General features: G+C 37.4%; 1 protein-coding gene across 3 annotated transcripts in view; it reads left to right on the top strand.

Moving 5' to 3' along the window:
- Positions 1 to 14,928: 14,928 nt before the first annotated feature.
- The window catches only part of NPRL3_1 (Nitrogen permease regulator-like 3), a gene marked incomplete at its 3' end in the record, with an annotated part of 49,925 nt that continues 44,430 nt past the window's right edge, over positions 14,929 to 20,423 (top strand). For 2 of the 3 annotated variants that reach the window (XM_051208901.1, XM_051208900.1), the window contains exons 1-7: positions 14,929 to 15,193; positions 15,229 to 15,323; positions 15,786 to 15,852; positions 15,894 to 15,998; positions 16,035 to 16,335; positions 16,370 to 16,591; positions 16,760 to 16,817. Coding sequence is in view for 1 of the 3 variants with exons in the window: in XM_051208903.1 (XP_051074310.1) it covers positions 15,792 to 15,852; positions 15,894 to 15,998; positions 16,035 to 16,174 (306 nt within the window). Of the gene's footprint in view, positions 15,194 to 15,228; positions 15,324 to 15,785; positions 15,853 to 15,893; positions 15,999 to 16,034; positions 16,336 to 16,369; positions 16,592 to 16,759; positions 16,995 to 20,423 lie in introns of those variants that run through there. The other variant, XM_051208903.1, reaches the window with a different exon arrangement.

Genomic DNA, 20,423 nt, shown 5'->3' with positions numbered 1-20,423 from the left:
AAATACTGTGTACGGGTCTCTTAATTTTTATCCCGTCTGGAAAGAGTAGAAAAGATAGCTTTCCCACCGTTGGTAAGTCATTTACACAAATAAAAAAAGAAAAGGATCGAGGGATGTACCTTGAGGAGCCCCACATTTTATGGATTACCATGATAACAGAGCCTCATTTACCCGTGCCCGTTGTCTCATATCATTGAAAAAGTCACTTATCCAGTCTATGATTGCATTATGGAGCTCAAAACTTTACTTTTTTAATTTAAGTCTTGAATCTATGAATATTACGTCCACATGAATATTTCTATCTTGTGCTGTAGCCCAGCCTTCTCTTGCAATGAGTAGATTCATCAAGCAAGATAGGTCATTTACTAAAGTCATGTTGTTCCTTGGACAAAAGATTTTCCCCCATCCATATGGTTTAGAATAGCCATCGGAATAATTTTTTCTATTAATTTGACAGCTACATTGGTTAGACTAACGGGTTGATAGTTAGTGAATAAGTCTCTGCTCCTGGCCTTATACACCGGACCGATGATTTCATATTTCTAGCCGATTGGTAGTCTGGTCCACCTCAGTGATACATTAAATAGTATGGTCATAAGTTCAAGATTTACATCCAATAGGATTTCCATAATCCTGAGATGAATATCGTCAGGACCGCTGGATTTGAGATGTCGAAGTAATCGTGAGACAGTTTCTTCTCCACTTACCACTGAGTCCGTCAATGAGCTTCCATTGTCACGACTAACTGGTGGTCATTTTATATTGCTGGTAGAAAACAGTTTACTAAAATTTCCTGATAAAGATTCATCTTTCGGGGCACCAATTCTTGCACCAAAAGTAGTGAGATTCTGCGACTTCACTGAGTGTGACTCCTTATATAAGATAAGGGCCTCTACAGGTTAATTTCACAAACCCCAACCAGTTATTTTTCATACGATTGTAGAGCTTTACTTATCAACTCTCTGCTAGCATTACTATTCTTACAGTAATTAGACCTGTACTGTTCAGAACCTGTAGAGATAAACATATGTAGTGGCGTTGGATCGTAACCGCACGACCTTTGAAGCCGAGAATATAACTACTGAAACAAATTATATTCAACAATTGGCACAAAGAGGTCTTATAGACTAAGCAGTTACAACAGATATACAGATAGAAAGACAACGCCTTTGAAGTATACGCAAGAGTTTAGGTATCTACCACAACCATATCACTGATCTCCAATGATCCAAGACACCCATCCTGCTATTTACCTTTAACCTCCTCCACGATACAGATGTCTTTTCTCAAAAACAAAGGAAAGAATAATGGTGAACAGTGAGGAATAATAAGTAATATGCAAGAATTGGCAAATCGTAAGGGTAAATATCGAGTATTTCCAAAGTTTTATAGGCTCTTTATTTAATAAGTCGAAAGAAAAACGTTCTTCGGTAACACTAAAACATGAGAAAACAAAGGGGGATAAAAGGAAAAACTTACACCAAGATAAATGACTTTTGATACTGTGTTAATCAAAAAATCTTCAATACCACAAACTTTATGGCATTCCAACAGGGTTTCTGAGTGATGTTCATGTCTGAAACTAAAAGTAACAGTTTGAAATTAAGATGGATCAAATGTGAGACCATTGACAACAGATCACCTTCCGACACGAGACAAGAACTCATTTATTTCAAGAGGATGGAAAGAAATAGATATCGGCATACATATGTTGGGATCGTCCGCATATTTAACAAAAGTGTTTTTCGAGGCAGATGGCAGATCATGCAGAAAGGAATAGGAAAGCAGAATTAAAAGCACAATCCTTGTGGCATACCATGAGACATCAGAGACACCAAACACTTACCCCTAAACACAATACACTGTTTCCTTCGAGAAAGGTAGATACATAGCCAGTTGGTTATCCGGCTGTCATTGTCGAGGCCAACTAATTTATTAATCTGAAGTCATCTCGACATAGAGCCAAAAACAAGTATATTTCACAAAACAGAATCGAACCTACTTCTTACCCTTTTTCAAGCTGAACAATATATTGATGCAGAACAGCAGTGGCATCCAAGGTGCTTCTTTTGCATTTGCAAACAACCGGATCAATGTTCTCTTTTACTTCATGTTGAAGAGGGAGTAGCAATAATTTTTCCTTTGTTTTTGAAAAAGGTGAAGTTGTACGATCACGGTTTACTTCGTTATTAGTACTGTTCGCATAATAGACCTAATCCTAAAATTGTAGATTTGTCATGTTGACACTGCCTAATCTATAAGACCTTACGTGGAAATCACATCATCTTGTTCACTGATTCATCGTATCGTAACAATTACCAATATATAACGGAGAACACATTTAGGCCGGAGATAGAACATTATAGAACTTTTTTCCTTATTCGCTACTCAACCATGTGGAACAGACTGCCAGTGAACCTCCGTTGCAGTGAAACTACAACCCGGTTCAAAAGTCTCCTTGATGATTTTCTTTCCGAAAGTGGATTATTTCACCTATTGAATATCAATGTATTCAACAATGATTTATACAAACAAGGTCCGTCATCCATTTAATTGCCTGAAAAGCAAAATAAAACCCTAAAATCTTTTCACGTCTATTTTATTTTATTCCTATTTATCTTAATATATGAAGTCTGCTTATGTTCGTATCTATAATTATTACTGTTATTAATATCATTATTGTTCCCCCGACACATTAGATATTCCTTTTATATCTTCTTATCCTTCTTAACATATTTAATTCCTGGCTGTCCTTTGAAATTAATTGTGACTTTCATAGCATCATTCTTAATTATTATTGCATAAATATTATACTAATATCCGGTTTCACTTTGTATAATATTACATAAACCTAAATGTATTCATCTAAGTACATTAAAGGATTTTTATTTTATTTTTCTAAATTGTTGGTTTCCTTCTGAGGTTGATATTCATTACACAATTATTATTCTTATCATGGATGAAACTTTTCACTAGGTGTTCACTACTTTTCTTTCTTCTTTCCCTCAAAATAAATATTCTTAAGATTACGAAGTTTGTAATTAAGACAATAACTTGTGTTACACTTAAATTAACTTCTCAGCCCCGTTTTATCTTCACTATGCGTATATGACTCATACATACTGATATTTCATTATTCTTTTCACTCAATCGAGATTTTCATCGCATCACTCCAAACTATGACTGCACAAACATTTATTCTAGCGTCATATCTTACTACAATAATAAGTTGTTTTTTCTCAATTATTTTTTGTTACTAATTTGATGATATATACATAGTCGTTTGTTCTTGTTTTATGTTCATAAACACGCCGATTAAACTGTTTGCGTATTTCACGTCTCCTTTATTTCTATTCCCTTATTTTCTCCATTTCCTTCTTTAAACTCAGTTCAATATTCTTCACAATTACACAGACCCGATTTACTATTATTAATACTCTACTATTATTACTCTAAATTTTTTTTGATGTGGCAAGTATAATGCTAACATTATTGAAAATTGTGTATTATTGCATTTTTTGAAGAAACCCGAAATGGTTTCTTCACAACACTTATGTACCCATAGGATGTTTGTGGATAATAATAATATTTAATATGAGGAAAAATAAGTCATACAGAACGACCATGCCTGCAAGGCTGAACCATGCCATCCGATGAATCGAATTAATTCTTCCCGCCATCTCCGATGTTGGTCTTCTCTCCGTGTTAAGTGTTGGATACCTGTTTTACCAGTTACTTCGTGTTCAGGCTTGAGGATTATGTGGCTAGGGCTCAGTGCCACCGCAAAGTTTTTGTTATGGGTTTGAACTTCAAATTCTTTTCACCAGATACGTTCTTAGTTATTGGGATTATCCTTATCTTTATACATGTTTTCGATACGAGGTCAGTTGAGAAGAACGTACTGAAGATACTAGTGAATGGATGACACGGAATGTCAACACAATTCTTAAAAAGGAGGTTTTGAATTTCATGAAGTCACAAACACTGGGACGATTTAGGTGACTGGAGGCATTTCTAGACCTCAGTTTTAGCACAACTATTCTTCAAACCTGTGGACCTATGAAGTATGACGTCAAACGCCTGGCGTTCAAAAAACTGTTCTAATTTACAAACATTCAACTGTTTATCATTTCTAACGCGTCTTTCACCTGTAGGTTCGTTAAATAGTTTCCACGTTCCTCGAGTGTTTTTTACAAGACCTGAGTTTCTGAGTAAATTTTAGGTTCAGACGTCTAATCCATACGTTTATAAGACCATTTAGCTTCTGAACTTCAGTGAAGTTTACCTCCTCGTATTTTCCTTCTTTTAATCTCCGTAATCGTCATGGTTGTGGTGACGTGAGTCGACTAAAACTCAGAAAAATGGTTGCAGTGGGACTAAAAATATCGAAACAGAATTTAAGATAACAAGTGATAATGTCAATGGTGTTGTGCAATGAGTCATCTGTAAATAATTCCCAGTTAGTTGTCCGAAACATGTTTTTCAGATTTCGGATATTTACTTCAGAGCTATTCTAGTATTGTACTTCCTTTGTCTAATGTGTGAGTGTACTCTTTCCAAGCTTGCCACGTATTTGACGGTAAACAAGAATTGTACAGTGGTCAGAACTAGACAATGGAGCATGTTTATGAATCACATATGTTCCGACACCAATAATGAAAACTAAATCAAGTTGGGCATCCAAACGAGTAAAAATATCTGCTAAATTTCGGTGAACTAGTGATGAAAAAAGCCACATTTACATGTATCAATATCGTCAGACATAATTGAAATTGAAATTCAAGGAATTCATAAGCGAGAACAGATTGTGTGGACGATATGCAGTCTATGGTTTCACAGACGTTGGTAACATAAAGGAAATTCTATTTATTTAAGTGTTTTGGTCGGCGTCTTAAGGTCAAGCGGTCGATAAACTTGTTTGAAAGCTTAAAACGTGCAAACGTATGTTGACAACAGTTCAATTTTACAAATATAGTTACAGCTCTGCTACACCTTTCTCATTTCTTAATCGATTCTGACGATTTATACTATGATGTTGCAGTGATACTAAGTAACCGTCTTCTAAATCAGTTAAGAGATTTTTGAATTGTGATTACACCATGATTACAATACATTTTTTGACTTAGTAGGAATTGGAAATAATCCACCTTGTCCACCTGGAAAAGATTGCTCAGGACAGAGTTGGATGGAGATTCTGAAGAGAGTGGATATTCATAAGTGCCTGTAGTCGACATATTAATCCAGATATTTATGAATACCATACTGGCGTTGCTAGCAAGGTCCTGTGTATGGATTGTTGGATATGTAGAATTATGGTCTACTATGATATTAGTACTGCTCTAATAATAGACCAAATCATAAAATTGTAGATTTGTCATGTTGACACTGCCTAATCTATAAGATCTTCCGTGGAAGTCACATCATCGTCTATACCAACTCACTGTATCGTAACAACTACCAATACATGATGAAGAACAAGCTAAGGTTAGATAAAGAACAATATATTTAATATGGATAAAAGATATAGGGGACCACGCCTACATGGCATTCGATCAACTCTAATTCATTCAATTCATTCTTGTTCGCGCCTTCCCCATCATTAGGTATTTCTCTGCGTTAAATATTGAATATCTGTTTTCTGAGTAATCTCGTATTCAGCTTTGAGGATTGTGTGGTTATGGTCTAATGCCACTACAGATATACATTTAAATGCTGGAGACCATGAGGAACCCAAGGAGAAGTTTGAGATCTGATGTATGACCAGGAAAATATTAATATATGATGGAATCCTTGCTTATTCCCTTATATTCATCGGAAAGGATGCACATATCGTACTTGAGAATCCAGTATTTCCGGATAAACCGAGTTTGTTCCGACATGCAATTCTCAAAACCATACTTACATGTGGGTTTCGGAATACAATACCTAGCAGAGCATGTAACTGTCCACCGACTAACCTGTTTCTGACTTACCAAGAGGCATAAGAAGTGTCCTGTGGACGTGCACCAATGTCCAACCGGAGTTCATCAGCATTGGGGTTCACTTACATCTCGGATTGAAAACCAATCTGCTAAAACATGTTGAACTTCGGCTGCGCACTTGTGATTTTGATACATTGAATTCGCGCATTAGTGTACACGGACGTTCTTTATCAAAGAGCTCTAGTCAACTGTTATGGCCTATATCAGAATGCATCGTTGCCCCTAGGTTTAGTGGCGTGTTCATGAAAGGTATCTATGGGGGGAACAATACGTCGACAGCATTCAACAAAATATATGCGAACACCATTTCGGACCTAAAAAAGTTGAGGGACGTGAATCTGTTGAGTTTTAATTTCAACATACACAGCTACTAAAATGATAGTTGTAATATGCGGCGTACATACCTGTACAGATGTTAAATACATTGTTAATCACAATGGGAGTGCAGGATGCAGGTTTGTTGTAGTGGGCCGTCGACTTGATGGAAAGTTGACGTTTCCAAATGGTGAATATACATTGGGAACTAATGATAGTTTACGTCGGCAGATTCAACCCATTAACCACAAAGGCCGTTCCGATTTCGAAACGCTTGGCATTAACATGATCTCAACTTTCCCTTTAGATCCAGTACACAAGTTATGCTTGGGTGTGACGAAGAAACTAATCAATCTGTGGGCAAATGTTCCTCACAAAACACTTGGAAACATGAAATGTCTGTATTTATGTATATAAATTGTTTAGTATCAAGTTACGTACTAATCACTCCTTCCGAATTTAAGCGCAAATGTCATACATTAAACTTCGTCTCAATATGGAAAGTGACAGTGTCGATTGTTCCTTTTGTATTTAGGCCTCGTTATTCTCCAACATTGTTTACCACGAACCTCGTACCTTAATTTTACGAGTTTAGCTTTAGCGGATTATTTGTCAGCGCATCCAAGATAACACGAAAGCCCAAAGGAATCGGTCAGAACTGATTTACCTAATTTTCTAAATGAATATGAGTGATGTTATGGACAGGTAAACGTAGTTTATAATATACCTTTGTTGGAGCACATACTTGATGAAGTTAGTTCACATGAACCTTCATATTCTTTTCCTCCCTAACATTCGAGTCTTATATGAGGCAGATAAAGAAATCAGTGCATAGCGGGTATACTGTAGCCAAGCAAGCAACTCAGCGTTATGCGGAGGAGATGTATTTTCGAAGTAGGCTTCAAGATGGTATATTGGCTACTACGATTCAAACAACCGTTAAGTCAGACCCAGGAGTACAAGTAATTATGCACATGGATTCCAGAATAACTTCATTTAAGCCAGATAAAGTCAAACCAGTAAACGGCAAGCATGGTCTTCAAACCGATGTAGGGTAAAATAGGATAACTAAATCTAGGCCATACACAAACTCACGTGACTAACTTGATGAACCTTTACTTTTGATTGATATGATGATATTTATGTGCACAGTAATTGGTCATGAACACATGTGGGTTTCCATTAAGAACGTTTTGTGCAAATTTTTTAGCTTTGATCTATACATAATAGATTCGTATATTAAATGACGAACGGTCCCCCAATTCATCCCAACTAACACGGAAATTTAGGAAAGTAATAATCCAAACGGCAAAGACAACTGTCCAAGACAATGCTCCAATTAAACTGAAAGTGACGTCTACAAATGAAGTTTTGATAAAAAATATTTCAGTATATTTCCTAATCAGCTTAGACTCTGGATATGCCTGTGGGGCAGACAACTCCTTTGGAAGACAAAAAACGCCAATCTGTAGTGGCATTGGGCCATAACCACAAAATCCTGAAAGCTGAACACGAGATTACTCGGAACATAAACATTCAATATTTAACGCGGAAAAATACCTAACGATGGAGAGGGCGGGAACAATGAATTGAATTGATTGTAGTTGATCGGATGGCATGCAGGCGTGGTCCCTGCTGAATGTTACCCTATATCTTTTATTTATATTAAATATGTTGTTCTATCTCTGGCCTAAGCTTGTTCTCCATCATGTGCTGGTAATTGTTACGATGCAGTGAGTTGATGTAGACGATGATGTGACTTCCACGAAAGATGATTGATAAAGACGCGGAAAGTTTAGGATTATGTGTGGTCTTAAAATTTATTAAAGAAAATACAGTGTTCGAAAACCAACTGGCTTTTTTTCTTCACACCAATTATAACAGGTATTTATTGCTATAACTTTTTTGAGTCATGGGTGGACTCATATATGGCGTAATTGTCCTGTCTTGCTTGCAATGGGATTTCTCGGTAGGAAGTGAAGCCAACTCAGAGTTACATCAGAGATTGACATCAGTATCATTACTTTATGACATCCCTCCTGACCATAAGCATCAGTAATCTAACAAAGTATTCTGCCCCACAGATATGCTGGTCAGCAACGCCACACTCCCTACTTTTGTGTTGTCAGGCTCTCTTACGTTTGCGGTGTATATGAATACTGGTTTGATCTAAGCTCTATGTTGCACACCTTGTTGGAATACACTTTCACTACTAGGTCCATGTTACAAGAAAACCAGATGGCTAAGGCATTTTTATTGTCGGCTAAACACCTGTTTGTTAGTCACAGTGCTATGGAGATAACTAATGGTATATGCTATAAGATGCTGGTCAGATGATATGTGGTTTACAGATGATAAGGGCAAATGTCTGATCAAAGAATATGGAAGAGGAGTTTACGGCTGAAAAATTTCAAAGTAAGACGATAAGTCGGAAAAAACAATGTTTATATACTAGTAGCAAACGAATTTTCATGCTGGTAGAATATGAACCAGAAATAACTCACAATAACTTCGGATATTTTCAAAGCTTCTTATGATCGGACAGATCTGATTTCCCACCCAAGCAGTCTATAGTTGTATTGAGTTTTACTGGGTTGCAGTTCAAGGTATTTCTAAGGCCCGATGTGTGCAACAATATCAATGGTTGTGCTGATCAAATTAAAGTCAAGAAACAGATTTTTAATATTTGTGAACAGCGATTATGAAGCGTATAACAAAAGGAAATTAATAAAGCACTTTTTAAGCAGCGACATATTAAATGTAAAATGACAGATTTTGGGGGTCGAATAACTGTAGTTTGTGACATTATCTCTAGATGCCAGTCGGTTAGATGTTGGATGGGCCATCGTTAGATGCAGCCTGGTTACGTTTGGCTCCACCGAGCATGTGGGAAGCTCCAAATCGGTCCACAAATCAGTTTAGGGAATATTTAAATGGAGCAGGCGTCCGGCTTGACCGGATGTCAAATGGTTATCTATTCCAGAGGCTTGCATAGCGTGTGATAAAGAAAGCTGACCTCGATTTGCTTGATCTTCTTGATATCTTTAGTACAAAATCCTGGTTCTGAAGGTTATAGTCACTACTTTTGGCAAATTTTCAAGTATCACAATGTGCTGTAGTTTTGTTATATGAAATTATGGGAAGTAAATTAAGGTCGAGTTTATTTAGTCTTCACCAAAAGGGATGCGGTTCCCTTGCTTCCCATCTATCTTTATATGATAAATCGAGCGTGAGAAGTCTTGTGAAACGGCGTTGCACTTTCTCAATTTTTCATCGGTCAACAGAACCCATACAACTAATTATAATTGAGCGGTATTCCAGTAGAAGACAGCATCACTTGACAGAAAGTTTAACCAACTTCGTAAGCAAGACTCTTATCTCGAAACTCATAAATAAGTTGGATAACAAGGTTTGTGACGGAAGATTAGAACGATAAGAAAAATTGAAAGCGAAACAAGAATAGCACTTGATAATATCTGTTGAGCCTATACTAACCCTTAGCTGCAAACAGAAAAAACAACGTTATAACGTTCGGCGGATATTTAGGCGATAAGTCGGTAATTTGTCGACAAAAAGGCGAAAAAGGGGAAAATCTGCATTATTTCCCCCGGACAGGCGAAAAAGGCGACATTCTGATGCGTTTTCCCTCTTATTTCCCCTTTCGCTACCAAAGCATTTACCCCTTTATTTCCCCTTTCTTCGCCTTTATTTTCCCTTTTTGTGTTGCTTGGGTATGGCGGCCGTGGTAGGCTTTTGGAACAATTAGAGCAAAAGGTTCGAATTTAAACACACGAACCTGTAGTGGTATTGGTTGTTATCCACACGACCCTTAGAGCCGAACATATGACAGCTGAGAAAATCCACACCCAACATTTAACATGTAGAGGTCAGAGATGTTAAACATCGGAATACTTAATCGGCATGGCAAGGTCAATTCATGCAGATATAGTCACTCTATGTGACTTCCTTTTCATACTTAAAATATTATGATATCTCCAGCCCAAATGAGGTCTTCAGATGTGCTAGAAACCATACTGCTGACAGCAACAAAAGGGCAAGTCAGAATATGCAATAATGTGACTTCCACGTAGGATCTTATGAATTAGGTAATCACATCATAACTCATCTACAATGTTGGAACTATGGCTATTATTCGAGTAGCATAGATTAGTTAACTTGACATCAAATTAGACCATATTTCTACAGTTGAACCCGATTGATTTGACACCAAACTCCCAGTAGATTCAATATGACTGTCCAGACTGTCTGGATGGTCGTGATCTGCACTGTGAACTGGACTTAAGTCATTGTGGTGACCTGCTCCGGTTTCTGTGGTCTCTGCACTACGACAACGGCCTCCGACAGACTTTAAGCTCTGTTATAAGTGCATCGTTCGGTGATTTTTCTCTTCTTATGCGGTATATCATATGTGATCCGTTTGGGAGGTTCTCTCCATAATCTTACCTGCTACACATACTAATCGAGGTAAAAAAAGGGCTTGCGTCTTGTGCATCCAGACGGTGTTATACGTTGCATGGGGGAGTTTGTGTCCATCCTTGTTTCAGGTCTGTTTCACCAAAGGTGTTGTCATCAAGTTATACATGGAGGTGAAAGAAGAATTGGGATGATGACTCGTCACCTAGTTTCTCTTTTAGAAAAGCCCTTGGATTATTTGGCTGTATTATAAAGATAAGAGGTCCGCTGTCTCGCCTTTGAAAATGGTTTACGGTCATGATGTAGAGAAATTCAAATTGATTTACGGACTTCTTCAGAGAAAAAAGGGAGTACGGAGCATAAATCTCAGTGTCAAATTCCCTCAGATTTGATGCTGGGCTCCGTGAAGCGGCATTTCAACTGAGTAAATCTAGACTCAGAATAACTACGATCAAATCCTGGGAGAGAGGATGTATTCATAACAGTATCTATCTCCACAGGTTATGGTTAGTTTCCTGGTTCTCACGTTGTACTGGGTTTAACACTTAACGATATCGAAATAATATCTTGCTTACTTACCCACTTACGCCTGTTAACAACTAATACCTTAACGGAATATAAATATTGAAAAAATAGATTTGGTATTTAAAATACGATATACGAAATACCTTAAACTTTAATCAAAAGGAGACAACAACTTTGACTTGCCAGAAGGCTGAGCCGTTATTGAGCATATACATAGATAATCTTTTCGTCTTCGAAACAAGGACTTGTCAATTGTAGAACCTGTTTTCATGATGGTGATAGGTCTTTGCTGCACGATCACTGATCAGTTGGAGCGAGAGGTCTTAATTTAAACAGACAAACGTTTTAACGCTCAATATCGGATGCAAGGCGGTATCATGTTCACATTATATACAGTAGTAATGAGTGCTTTGGCAATAATGTAATAATCTTGATAGGAGGTTTTTGTTTAACAAACTTTGTCCAGAAGATCAAAGGCTTTTCCTGACCTCACGATTTAGTGAAGAAGGTGAGGTATAGGTTGAACAGTCTCCAACGATGTCTCAAACTTTATGAAGCTGAACAAGGAGTTGATGAATACAACCTTTCAACTGTTTGTTTGATAAGGATAATGAGATTAAGGTTGTATCCAATAATGAGCCAGAGTTGGTTGACCGTTTTAGAGTCAAAAGTCTTATTTTGTGGTATATTTACGATTGACAGACAATCTCTTGTGTCGAAAGGATGTGGTCTTTAGTGCAACATGGATTGATGCCGGTATGTTTATAGGCGTCTACCTCAGTCCCTAACTTCAGTTAACTCTCGACTGCAGTTTGGCGTAATAAGAGTGATTTATGCTTTAAATGTACCTCAGCCTCGTGAGATTTTTCTTGGATATATGAGCGTACAATTACGTGCCCTCCAGCAGACATATCGAGGTTGAAACCGAAGCACATGTTGAGTCTTCATTTGAGGAAGACAAGAGATAGTGTAATCACCATAAATTTTGGGTGTGGTTTTTCGCTGTTGAGATACCCATTACGAAGAAGACATATTTTTGTATATATTCCTCCGTTTTGAGGTTAAGTGATTTACTTATGGGTATGGGCTAGTACTAAAACACATAACAGGTCTTCTGGGATGACGAAAATTGTATCACCATGCATTAAGATCACGTCCATTTTTATCCGAACGTACTGCACGGGTATGTAATTTGTCACTTGCAGGCGAGCTTGTATATGTTAACTCCTTACTCGAAGTACCTCTTTGGCTGCTGTTATCCATACTCTTTTCGTAGAAGGATAGTTTTCTTCTCGAGGCAAGAGGAACTTACAGCACATCACTTGCAAAAATCAGTTGCCAAGTTTGTGGAGAAAATGATTCCGAACAGTTCTCAGACAAAAGCAGCTGAATTTCTTAAGAGAAACATCATGACATAGTAGATTGGTTTCTTTACAGATTGCTGAGACTAAAAAATTGATACATAAAATACTCATCAAGTTTTTATTCAAAATGGAGGGCGTTTCTTACCGGGCTTCAAAAGTAGCATTTAGCCACGTTCAAAAAGTTAATGATTTTAATATTGAAGGTCTGTATTTTCTGAAGACTTCTTGCAGCGCAACACCTTCCCAAAAATATGAAATCTCTCCACAAAAAGATTAATCATTTACACATAGCACAACTTGATAACCGCAATTACCAGGTTGGTCTATAAATCTTATTTTTTTGTTCCGTAATTAATAAGGAGGGAAATTAGACAATAATGCACGTTTTCGGATAGTTTGTAATATCTTCGTTATATGGTCCTACACTAAGCTAACTAGTCACTCATTAAAACCCAGAGACTTCATTTCAGTTAGAAATATCTATGATCCATTCTGATAGCCTTGGAACTCACTGCACATTTTAGTGACCGTATCTGGGTCCAAAATATTTGTTAATTAAAAAGTAATGTTTTGTTTTGGATTCGGAATATTATTATGATTCTTTGATTAATCCATGGTCCATAGCCAGAGAAAAATGTTGGCACCGCGAAGACCGAATAATAGTCCACCATGGATAACTAAAACGGTCAGGAAACTCCTTAGAAAAAGGAAGAATCACTGGAATATGTTCATCTCTACTGGCTTAGAATAATACAGGTCCAGTTATTGTAAGATTAGGAATGCCTGTAAAGCGTTAATAAGCAAGACTAGACATTCATACGAAAAAAAATTGGTTAGGGGTTCTAGATATAGTCCGAAACGGTTATTCTCGTATATAAAAAGGCGAACTAAGAGAAGCGATGGAATTCCATCACTTTTGATACGAGATAATCCGTTAATCTTAGCAGAGAATGATGCCGAAAAAGCTGAAGCTTTATCGGAATATTTTAGTAAAGTGTTTTCTATCGGTAATGAGGAACGACCAATGATTCATCGTGACCGTGACGGCTCGCTGATGGATCCTGTAGTCATTGAGAAAGATACTGTTTTAAGGCTACTTCAGCATTTCAAATCTGATAAGTCCAGTGGTCCCGATGATATTCATCCTAGGATTATGAAAGCCATATCAGATGAAATTGCTGAACCACTAGCGATACTATTCGACATGTCTCTGAGACAGTCCGGACTTCCTAGAGACTGGAAAGACGCCATAATAAGTCCGGTGTATAAGGCTGGGAGTAGGGATTTAGTTAGTAACTATAGACCCGTTAGTTTAACTAGTGCAGTTGTGAAACTGATGGAGAAAATCATCCGGATAGCTGTTATAAACTATGTTGAAGGGCAAAATCTTTTCTCCAGGGCGCAACATGGTTTTCGGAAAGGCCTATCTTGCTTGACAAATCTTCTCATTGCACGAGAAGAGTGGGCTGCGGCAAAGGATCGGAATGCTCCTGTGGATGTAGTTTTCATATATCTCAGTAAAGCCTTTGATAAGGTTTCACACTCTGGTCTTAAATTCAAACTGAAACATTCTGGAATCCATAACACAGTCGTCGATTGGATAAGTAACTTTCTCCATGACAGGAGACAAAGGGTAAGGGTTAATGGGGTTCTCTCCTCGTGGGTACCTGTAAAAAGTGGGGTTCCCCAAGTCACAATCCTAGGTCCTCTTCTCTTTTTACTTTATGTAAATGAATTGCCAACTGTAGCAAAATCATCCGTTCTACTCTTCGCTGATGACAAAGATTTGGAGACCCATACATAGTATGTCGGATAGAATAGTATTACAGGACGATCTTAGCTCATTGGTGGCATGGTTAGACAGGTGGTCACTAGAAGTAAATCCTAATAAGAGTGTAGTGATGCAGTTAAATAACTCTGATGAATCGTATGACTATACACTACGTGGATTCGTGCTACCCAAAGCAAGAAACTATAAAGACTTAGGAGTTATATTAAGCAATGATCTCAAAACGACTAGTCACTGTAAGGCTGCTGCTGCAAAAGGCTATAGGGTATTATGGTCAATTCGTAGGTCTTTTCAGTATTTAGATGAAATGTTTGGACTACTATACCCGATTTATGTGAGACCACATTTAGAATACGGGATTCAAGCAGTGAGTCCTTGTTTCAAATATGAAGCAGATATGCTAGAAAGAGTCCAACGACGAGCTACTAAAATGGTACAAGGTCTAGCTGGCCTATCTTATGAAGACAGACTGAGACACCTTAACTTATTTCCGTTATCTTACCGTAGAGTACGGGGTGATCTAATATTGGCTTATCGTATACTGAACGATGACCTTGATATTAACATGTCTTATCTTTTGCTTCCGTCTAGAACCGATCATTTGAGAGGACATTCGAAGAAAGTTCAAAAACCGAGATCAAACCGTTTACGTCTGGAGTTCCGTTTCTCGCACCGAGTAGTGAATTACTGGAATTCCCTACCGGAACACGTAATATCAGCACCGTCTGTTAATATATTCAAAACGAGATTGGACCTTCACTGTATTACAAACTGCAAGGATTAATGTAGGTCGACAGACCTCCTATCCTTATTACTGAAGACTAAAGACTGAATATTGGCGCCCATTTCCCGCCTTGCGTGTCATCACAAAGTGTTGAGGAAATCGGTTTATGTTCAGCAAACAAAATAACCTTTGTAGGTAGTCTGAGTACTTTGTGGGGTGTTGCCTGTTATGTTTTTATTCCTAGCACGGCCATATCCCTACTACTTATGTAAAAGTTCATTCAAGTTGTGATAGAAACTACATTAGAACACAACACACTTAGTTTTCATTACCTTTTCGACCGAAAACTTTTGATTTTGGCAGTCTGTGTGCTTGTTAGTTAATATGAGCTTTTGAAGTCTTGAGGTAACTCAAAAATCCATACTAGAATTTAAAACGTCAGATAATGACATGCGATCAAATATATTTGGTCGAAAGCATATGCTTTCACATAATCGTTGATTATGTAGGAATTTGTCACTATAATATGATATTTGTATGACATCTTAGAAGTTGTTAGTAAAGTGTCGAAATTCCACTCAATACTACCACCTGAGAGTCCAACTAATTATATCGATGTTCCTCATCTTAGATTTTTATCCTTTGTTTTGTAGCTTTTTATGGATATAAAACGTCTTACTGGTGAAGATAAGCTCAAACTCAGCCGTACTTACTTCTTTGGTAGATGATTCTAGTTGTCTAAAATCCTATTCTGTTATTAGCTGGAATCGGATTTCTTCCTTTCCTCTGGTGGATTAACGTTTTTTGTTTTCTAAAGGAGTTGTCTGCCCCACAGGCATATCCAGAGTCTAAGCTGATTAGGAAATGTACTGAAATTTTTTTTACCAAAACTTCATTTGTAGACGTCACTTTCAGTTTAATTGGAGCATTGTCTTGGACAGTTGCCTTTGCCGTTTGGATTATTACTTTCCTAAATTTCCGTGTTAGTTGGGGTGAATTGGGGGATCGTTTGTCGTTTAACATACCACCTGGCAGATTATAATGAAGATGTCATCAAGGGATAAAGAATTCCTTCCCAGTGGGTCTGTTTGGGAGGTTACAGACTTGCTAGCTGAGGATGCTGTCATCTGCGAAACCCCTAATATTTACACTTCTTCATCTGGATCTCGGCATATCTTCATATCTACGAAGTCCGGATTTATGGTAATATACAAATAAAAGATCATGCATTTTGTAGAGCCAGGTGCTTTTCATAAGTCGTCACGTGGATCGTTTATTATATAAATATCATAGTTCATCTCAGTCCGATCTCTCAAAACCACCTGAATTTTGGATTCACGGTATAGGACCGCTTAGTATTATGAGGACAGCTGAGCTGGCTCTACACTTAAGTCATCGATTGTACCCTGGGCACCTCAAAATATCAACTTACACAAGCAGCTGTTCAACTAAGAAACATGTGAGTCGGTATTTTTTGTAGTTGTTATCACCACGTAGCTTGTAAAGTATATTTTATTCTAGAATTTTCAGTCCAGAAGTAAAAGCACCGTATTCAATAGATTTTCAACCATTAAAATCATACCAAATGTCTTTTTAAATAAATGTTTTTATCCATCTTATTTTCCAGATTATATCTCAAGTAGAAAATGAGAAAATTTCAATACGAGAGGAATCGCGGACTAAAGGTGCTATTCATGTCCATATCCGTTTGGTCCCCACATGCGATGCTTAGATATTTTCATGAATCATAAAAATACCTTGATAAAAGTTGCCAGTTCGTACCTCCAGTTTATATTTGCATTATCCCAATGGTACCTGAATACCATAATGTATATTATGAGTTAAATAAATAGCAAATTTGACTCTTTGTTCTTATTTAACCCTAAGTATTTGTTTGCTTGTTCACTGATTCTGTTAACATTCTGGTTACGCAAAACAAAGCTCCCGATGATTTTGTGCCTTATCATTTTATATTGTGTCTTGATGGGTGGATATATATATGCAAGCAAGGGGATAATCTGGGACTTCTGGAGGATCTGATTCAACTTCAAATTTGAGCAGATAACAATGGACTTTTAACACCTCAAAGCGTGAAGTAGTCCATCTGAGACATGTTGCATACTACACGTATAACTCAAGTACCTCGCTTCTAGAGGTATCACATTTAAAATGATCTCGGAGTCTCGGTATATTATGATCTAAAGTCTTACGCTAACTGCAACAAAAACGTCTTTCAAGCAAATCTTTCTCTGGTAACGTCGAAGCCCATTTTTGATCTGAGAGATGATCATTTTGCTTCCAGCGGTCATGTCGAATTGATTTACTAGTTTCTCCATTTTACTTACTGTTTATTTCAAAATTTAGTGAAAATTCCCATTTTGCCATTTGGTAAATAAAGAAGGAACGAATTGAGCGAAGAAATTTCTTTTCAATTAGTTTTTCATCATGGCTCTACACTAATATATATACATTTTACAATAATAATATAATACTCATCGAGTGGATACGTTACGTAATAATTACATAATGACATTTAAATTAACATTGATTAATTGGAAGAAAGAGGATTATTAATATTCAAAGTGATCAAGAAGTTGCTAAGTTGCGTAATGTAAGAAACAAAGAAGGAACAGAATTTTAACGGATGGTCAATAGGATGGTAGTTACGTAAGAATCAAGAGATGAATGTTGAGAAGTTATTAAGTTCAAAAGCAACAGAAATAAAATTACAAAAGTTAAAAAAATGGAAGAAGTATGAAAAATAGTTCTTTTGAAGGAAATCTTAAACTGATGGCCAGGGCAGGGAAAGTGGTTGTACGAATCTCTTTTGAATGCAAAGGTCGGGTTTGTGAACATGGATTGCGATGGCTTCCGCAATGTGCAAGAGGCGCACTCGTAAACCATGTGGCAAATTAGATGGGATATTGTAGATAACCTTAAGAGCTTTATTCAATTCGACTTGATGACCTGTGTCAACCAAGTGAGAGAGAATAGAACTTTTAATCACTTTTACCTGTCCTTTGTTTAACCACGACGGATGATGTTCAGTAATGCGATGACGGACTTGCCGAATTGTACGCCCAATATAACTGGCTCCACAAGAGCAGTTGAAACGATAGATACACATAGATTTGGCGAATTCAGGCAGTCTGTCTTTGTTGGCTGTTCTTATCTTGGGATAGTTGTAGAAGATTGCATTTAATCTGGCAGCATTAAATGTTTTTTGTACGGCTCTTCTTAGTTTCTGAGTCAAGGTTTCTTCAATGGTGTCATTTATGAATTGTAGTTTTATGAATAGTACCTTCTTATGGACGGTGGGTATCTTTGTCCTTGTTTTCTTCTCCATCATATGTTTGTCGATGAATTTCATGGGATACCCACCGTCCATGAGAAGGTACTATTCATAAAACTACAATTCATAAATGACACCATTGAAGAAACCTTGACTCAGAAACTAAGAAGAGCCGTACAAAAACATTTAATGCTGCCAGATTAAATGCAATCTTCTACAACTATCCCAAGATAAGAACAGCCAACAAAGACAGACTGCCTGAATTCGCCAAATCTATGTGTATCTATCGTTTCAACTGCTCTTGTGGAGCCAGTTATATTGGGCGTACAATTCGGCAAGTCCGTCATCGCATTACTGAACATCATCCGTCGTGGTTAAACAAAGGACAGGTAAAAGTGATTAAAAGTTCTATTCTCTCTCACTTGGTTGACACAGGTCATCAAGTCGAATTGAATAAAGCTTTTAAGGTTATCTACAATATCCCATCTAATTTGCCACATGGTTTACGAGTGCGCCTCTTGCACATTGCGGAAGCCATCGCAATCCATGTTCACAAACCCGACCTTTGCATTCAAAAGAGATTCGTACAACCACTTTCCCTGCCCTGGCCATCAGTTTAAGATTTCCTTCAAAAGAACTATTTTTCATACTTCTTCCATTTTTTTAACTTTTGTAATTTTATTTCTGTTGCTTTTGAACTTAATAACTTCTCAACATTCATCTCTTGATTCTTACGTAACTACCATCCTATTGACCATCCGTTAAAATTCTGTTCCTTCTTTGTTTCTTACATTACGCAACTTAGCAACTTCTTGATCACTTTGAATATTAATAATCCTCTTTCTTCCAATTAATCAATGTTAATTTAAATGTCATTATGTAATTATTACGTAACGTATCCACTCGATGAGTATTATATTATTATTGTAAAATGTATATATATTAGTGTAGAGCCATGATGAAAAACTAATTGAAAAGAAATTTCTTCGCTCAATTCGTTCCTTCTTTATTTCAAAATTGACTCTGATTATTCTGTCACAAAAAATTAACGATCTCAACTAGTGATTATAACTTGACTATATTTTAACTCACAAATAGTGTGTGGGTATTGATTTTGAGGTTGTTTCTTTTTCAGAGGTGGTATCATCTAACTTCTGCTGCCTTGGCAGAATCGATTAGACTGTCCTGGTCTTCATGGCCCGTGATAACTAATCCGCCGAACGTGGCGGAAGTCCCTAAGGAAATTCAACTTCTGAAACACCACATCACCAGACCCAAATGACTTACTTCTGGCCCTTTTTAAAGGTGGTTGAGACTTTCTGGTTAAGGAACTGACTGAGCTGTTTACAAAGGTCGGGAAATTAGAGGGTGTTCTAATATCATGGAATTAGTCGATAGTTGTTCCTATTTTTAAAAAGGGTTCACGTCGTTTTTGCAACAGCTGTCGATGGATAAGTCTACTCCCGATGGCGTTCAAACTATTGGCTTCGAAGATTGTTCAAAATCCGATAAAATTAATTCTTAAGGAGCAGGATGGATTTTATGTTGATTGAGGATGTATTGATCATGTCTTCACCCTCCGCCTAATGTTAAAACACCGTCATACTTATTGTAGATTAAAAATTGTGTTTCTCGAGATCAGGGCCGCCTTCGATCGATAGGATTCGATCTGTACTAAGCAGGATCTGGCACATGACACTGGTCACTACCCAGTAATCAATCATTTGTTTCATGGTGTAGGAGTAGGTTGAGAGAAAGCTAGGGGTGGCCAAACAAAAGCATGGCACAGATCCATGAAGTCATTGGCAAGTGGGCTAAGCCATATTGGTAGCGATCAGCTACCGCTGGCGTGGTTGTGTATAAGACTGCCGCTCCTTTTGGAGTACCTATCTGGACTCTGACCATGCCTTGGTCTGCGCCAATCTTACCTTACTTTTCAGTGGACAGCGAAGTGACCGCCACCAACGGATTGATGTTAGCAAGCTGGTTGCAACTTCTG

This window comes from Schistosoma haematobium, chromosome 1 (assembly GCF_000699445.3).
Source record: "Schistosoma haematobium chromosome 1, whole genome shotgun sequence".
In the NCBI taxonomy this organism is placed as follows: Eukaryota; Metazoa; Platyhelminthes; class Trematoda; order Strigeidida; family Schistosomatidae; genus Schistosoma; species Schistosoma haematobium.
This window is presented reverse-complemented; position numbering and strand designations above follow the sequence as displayed.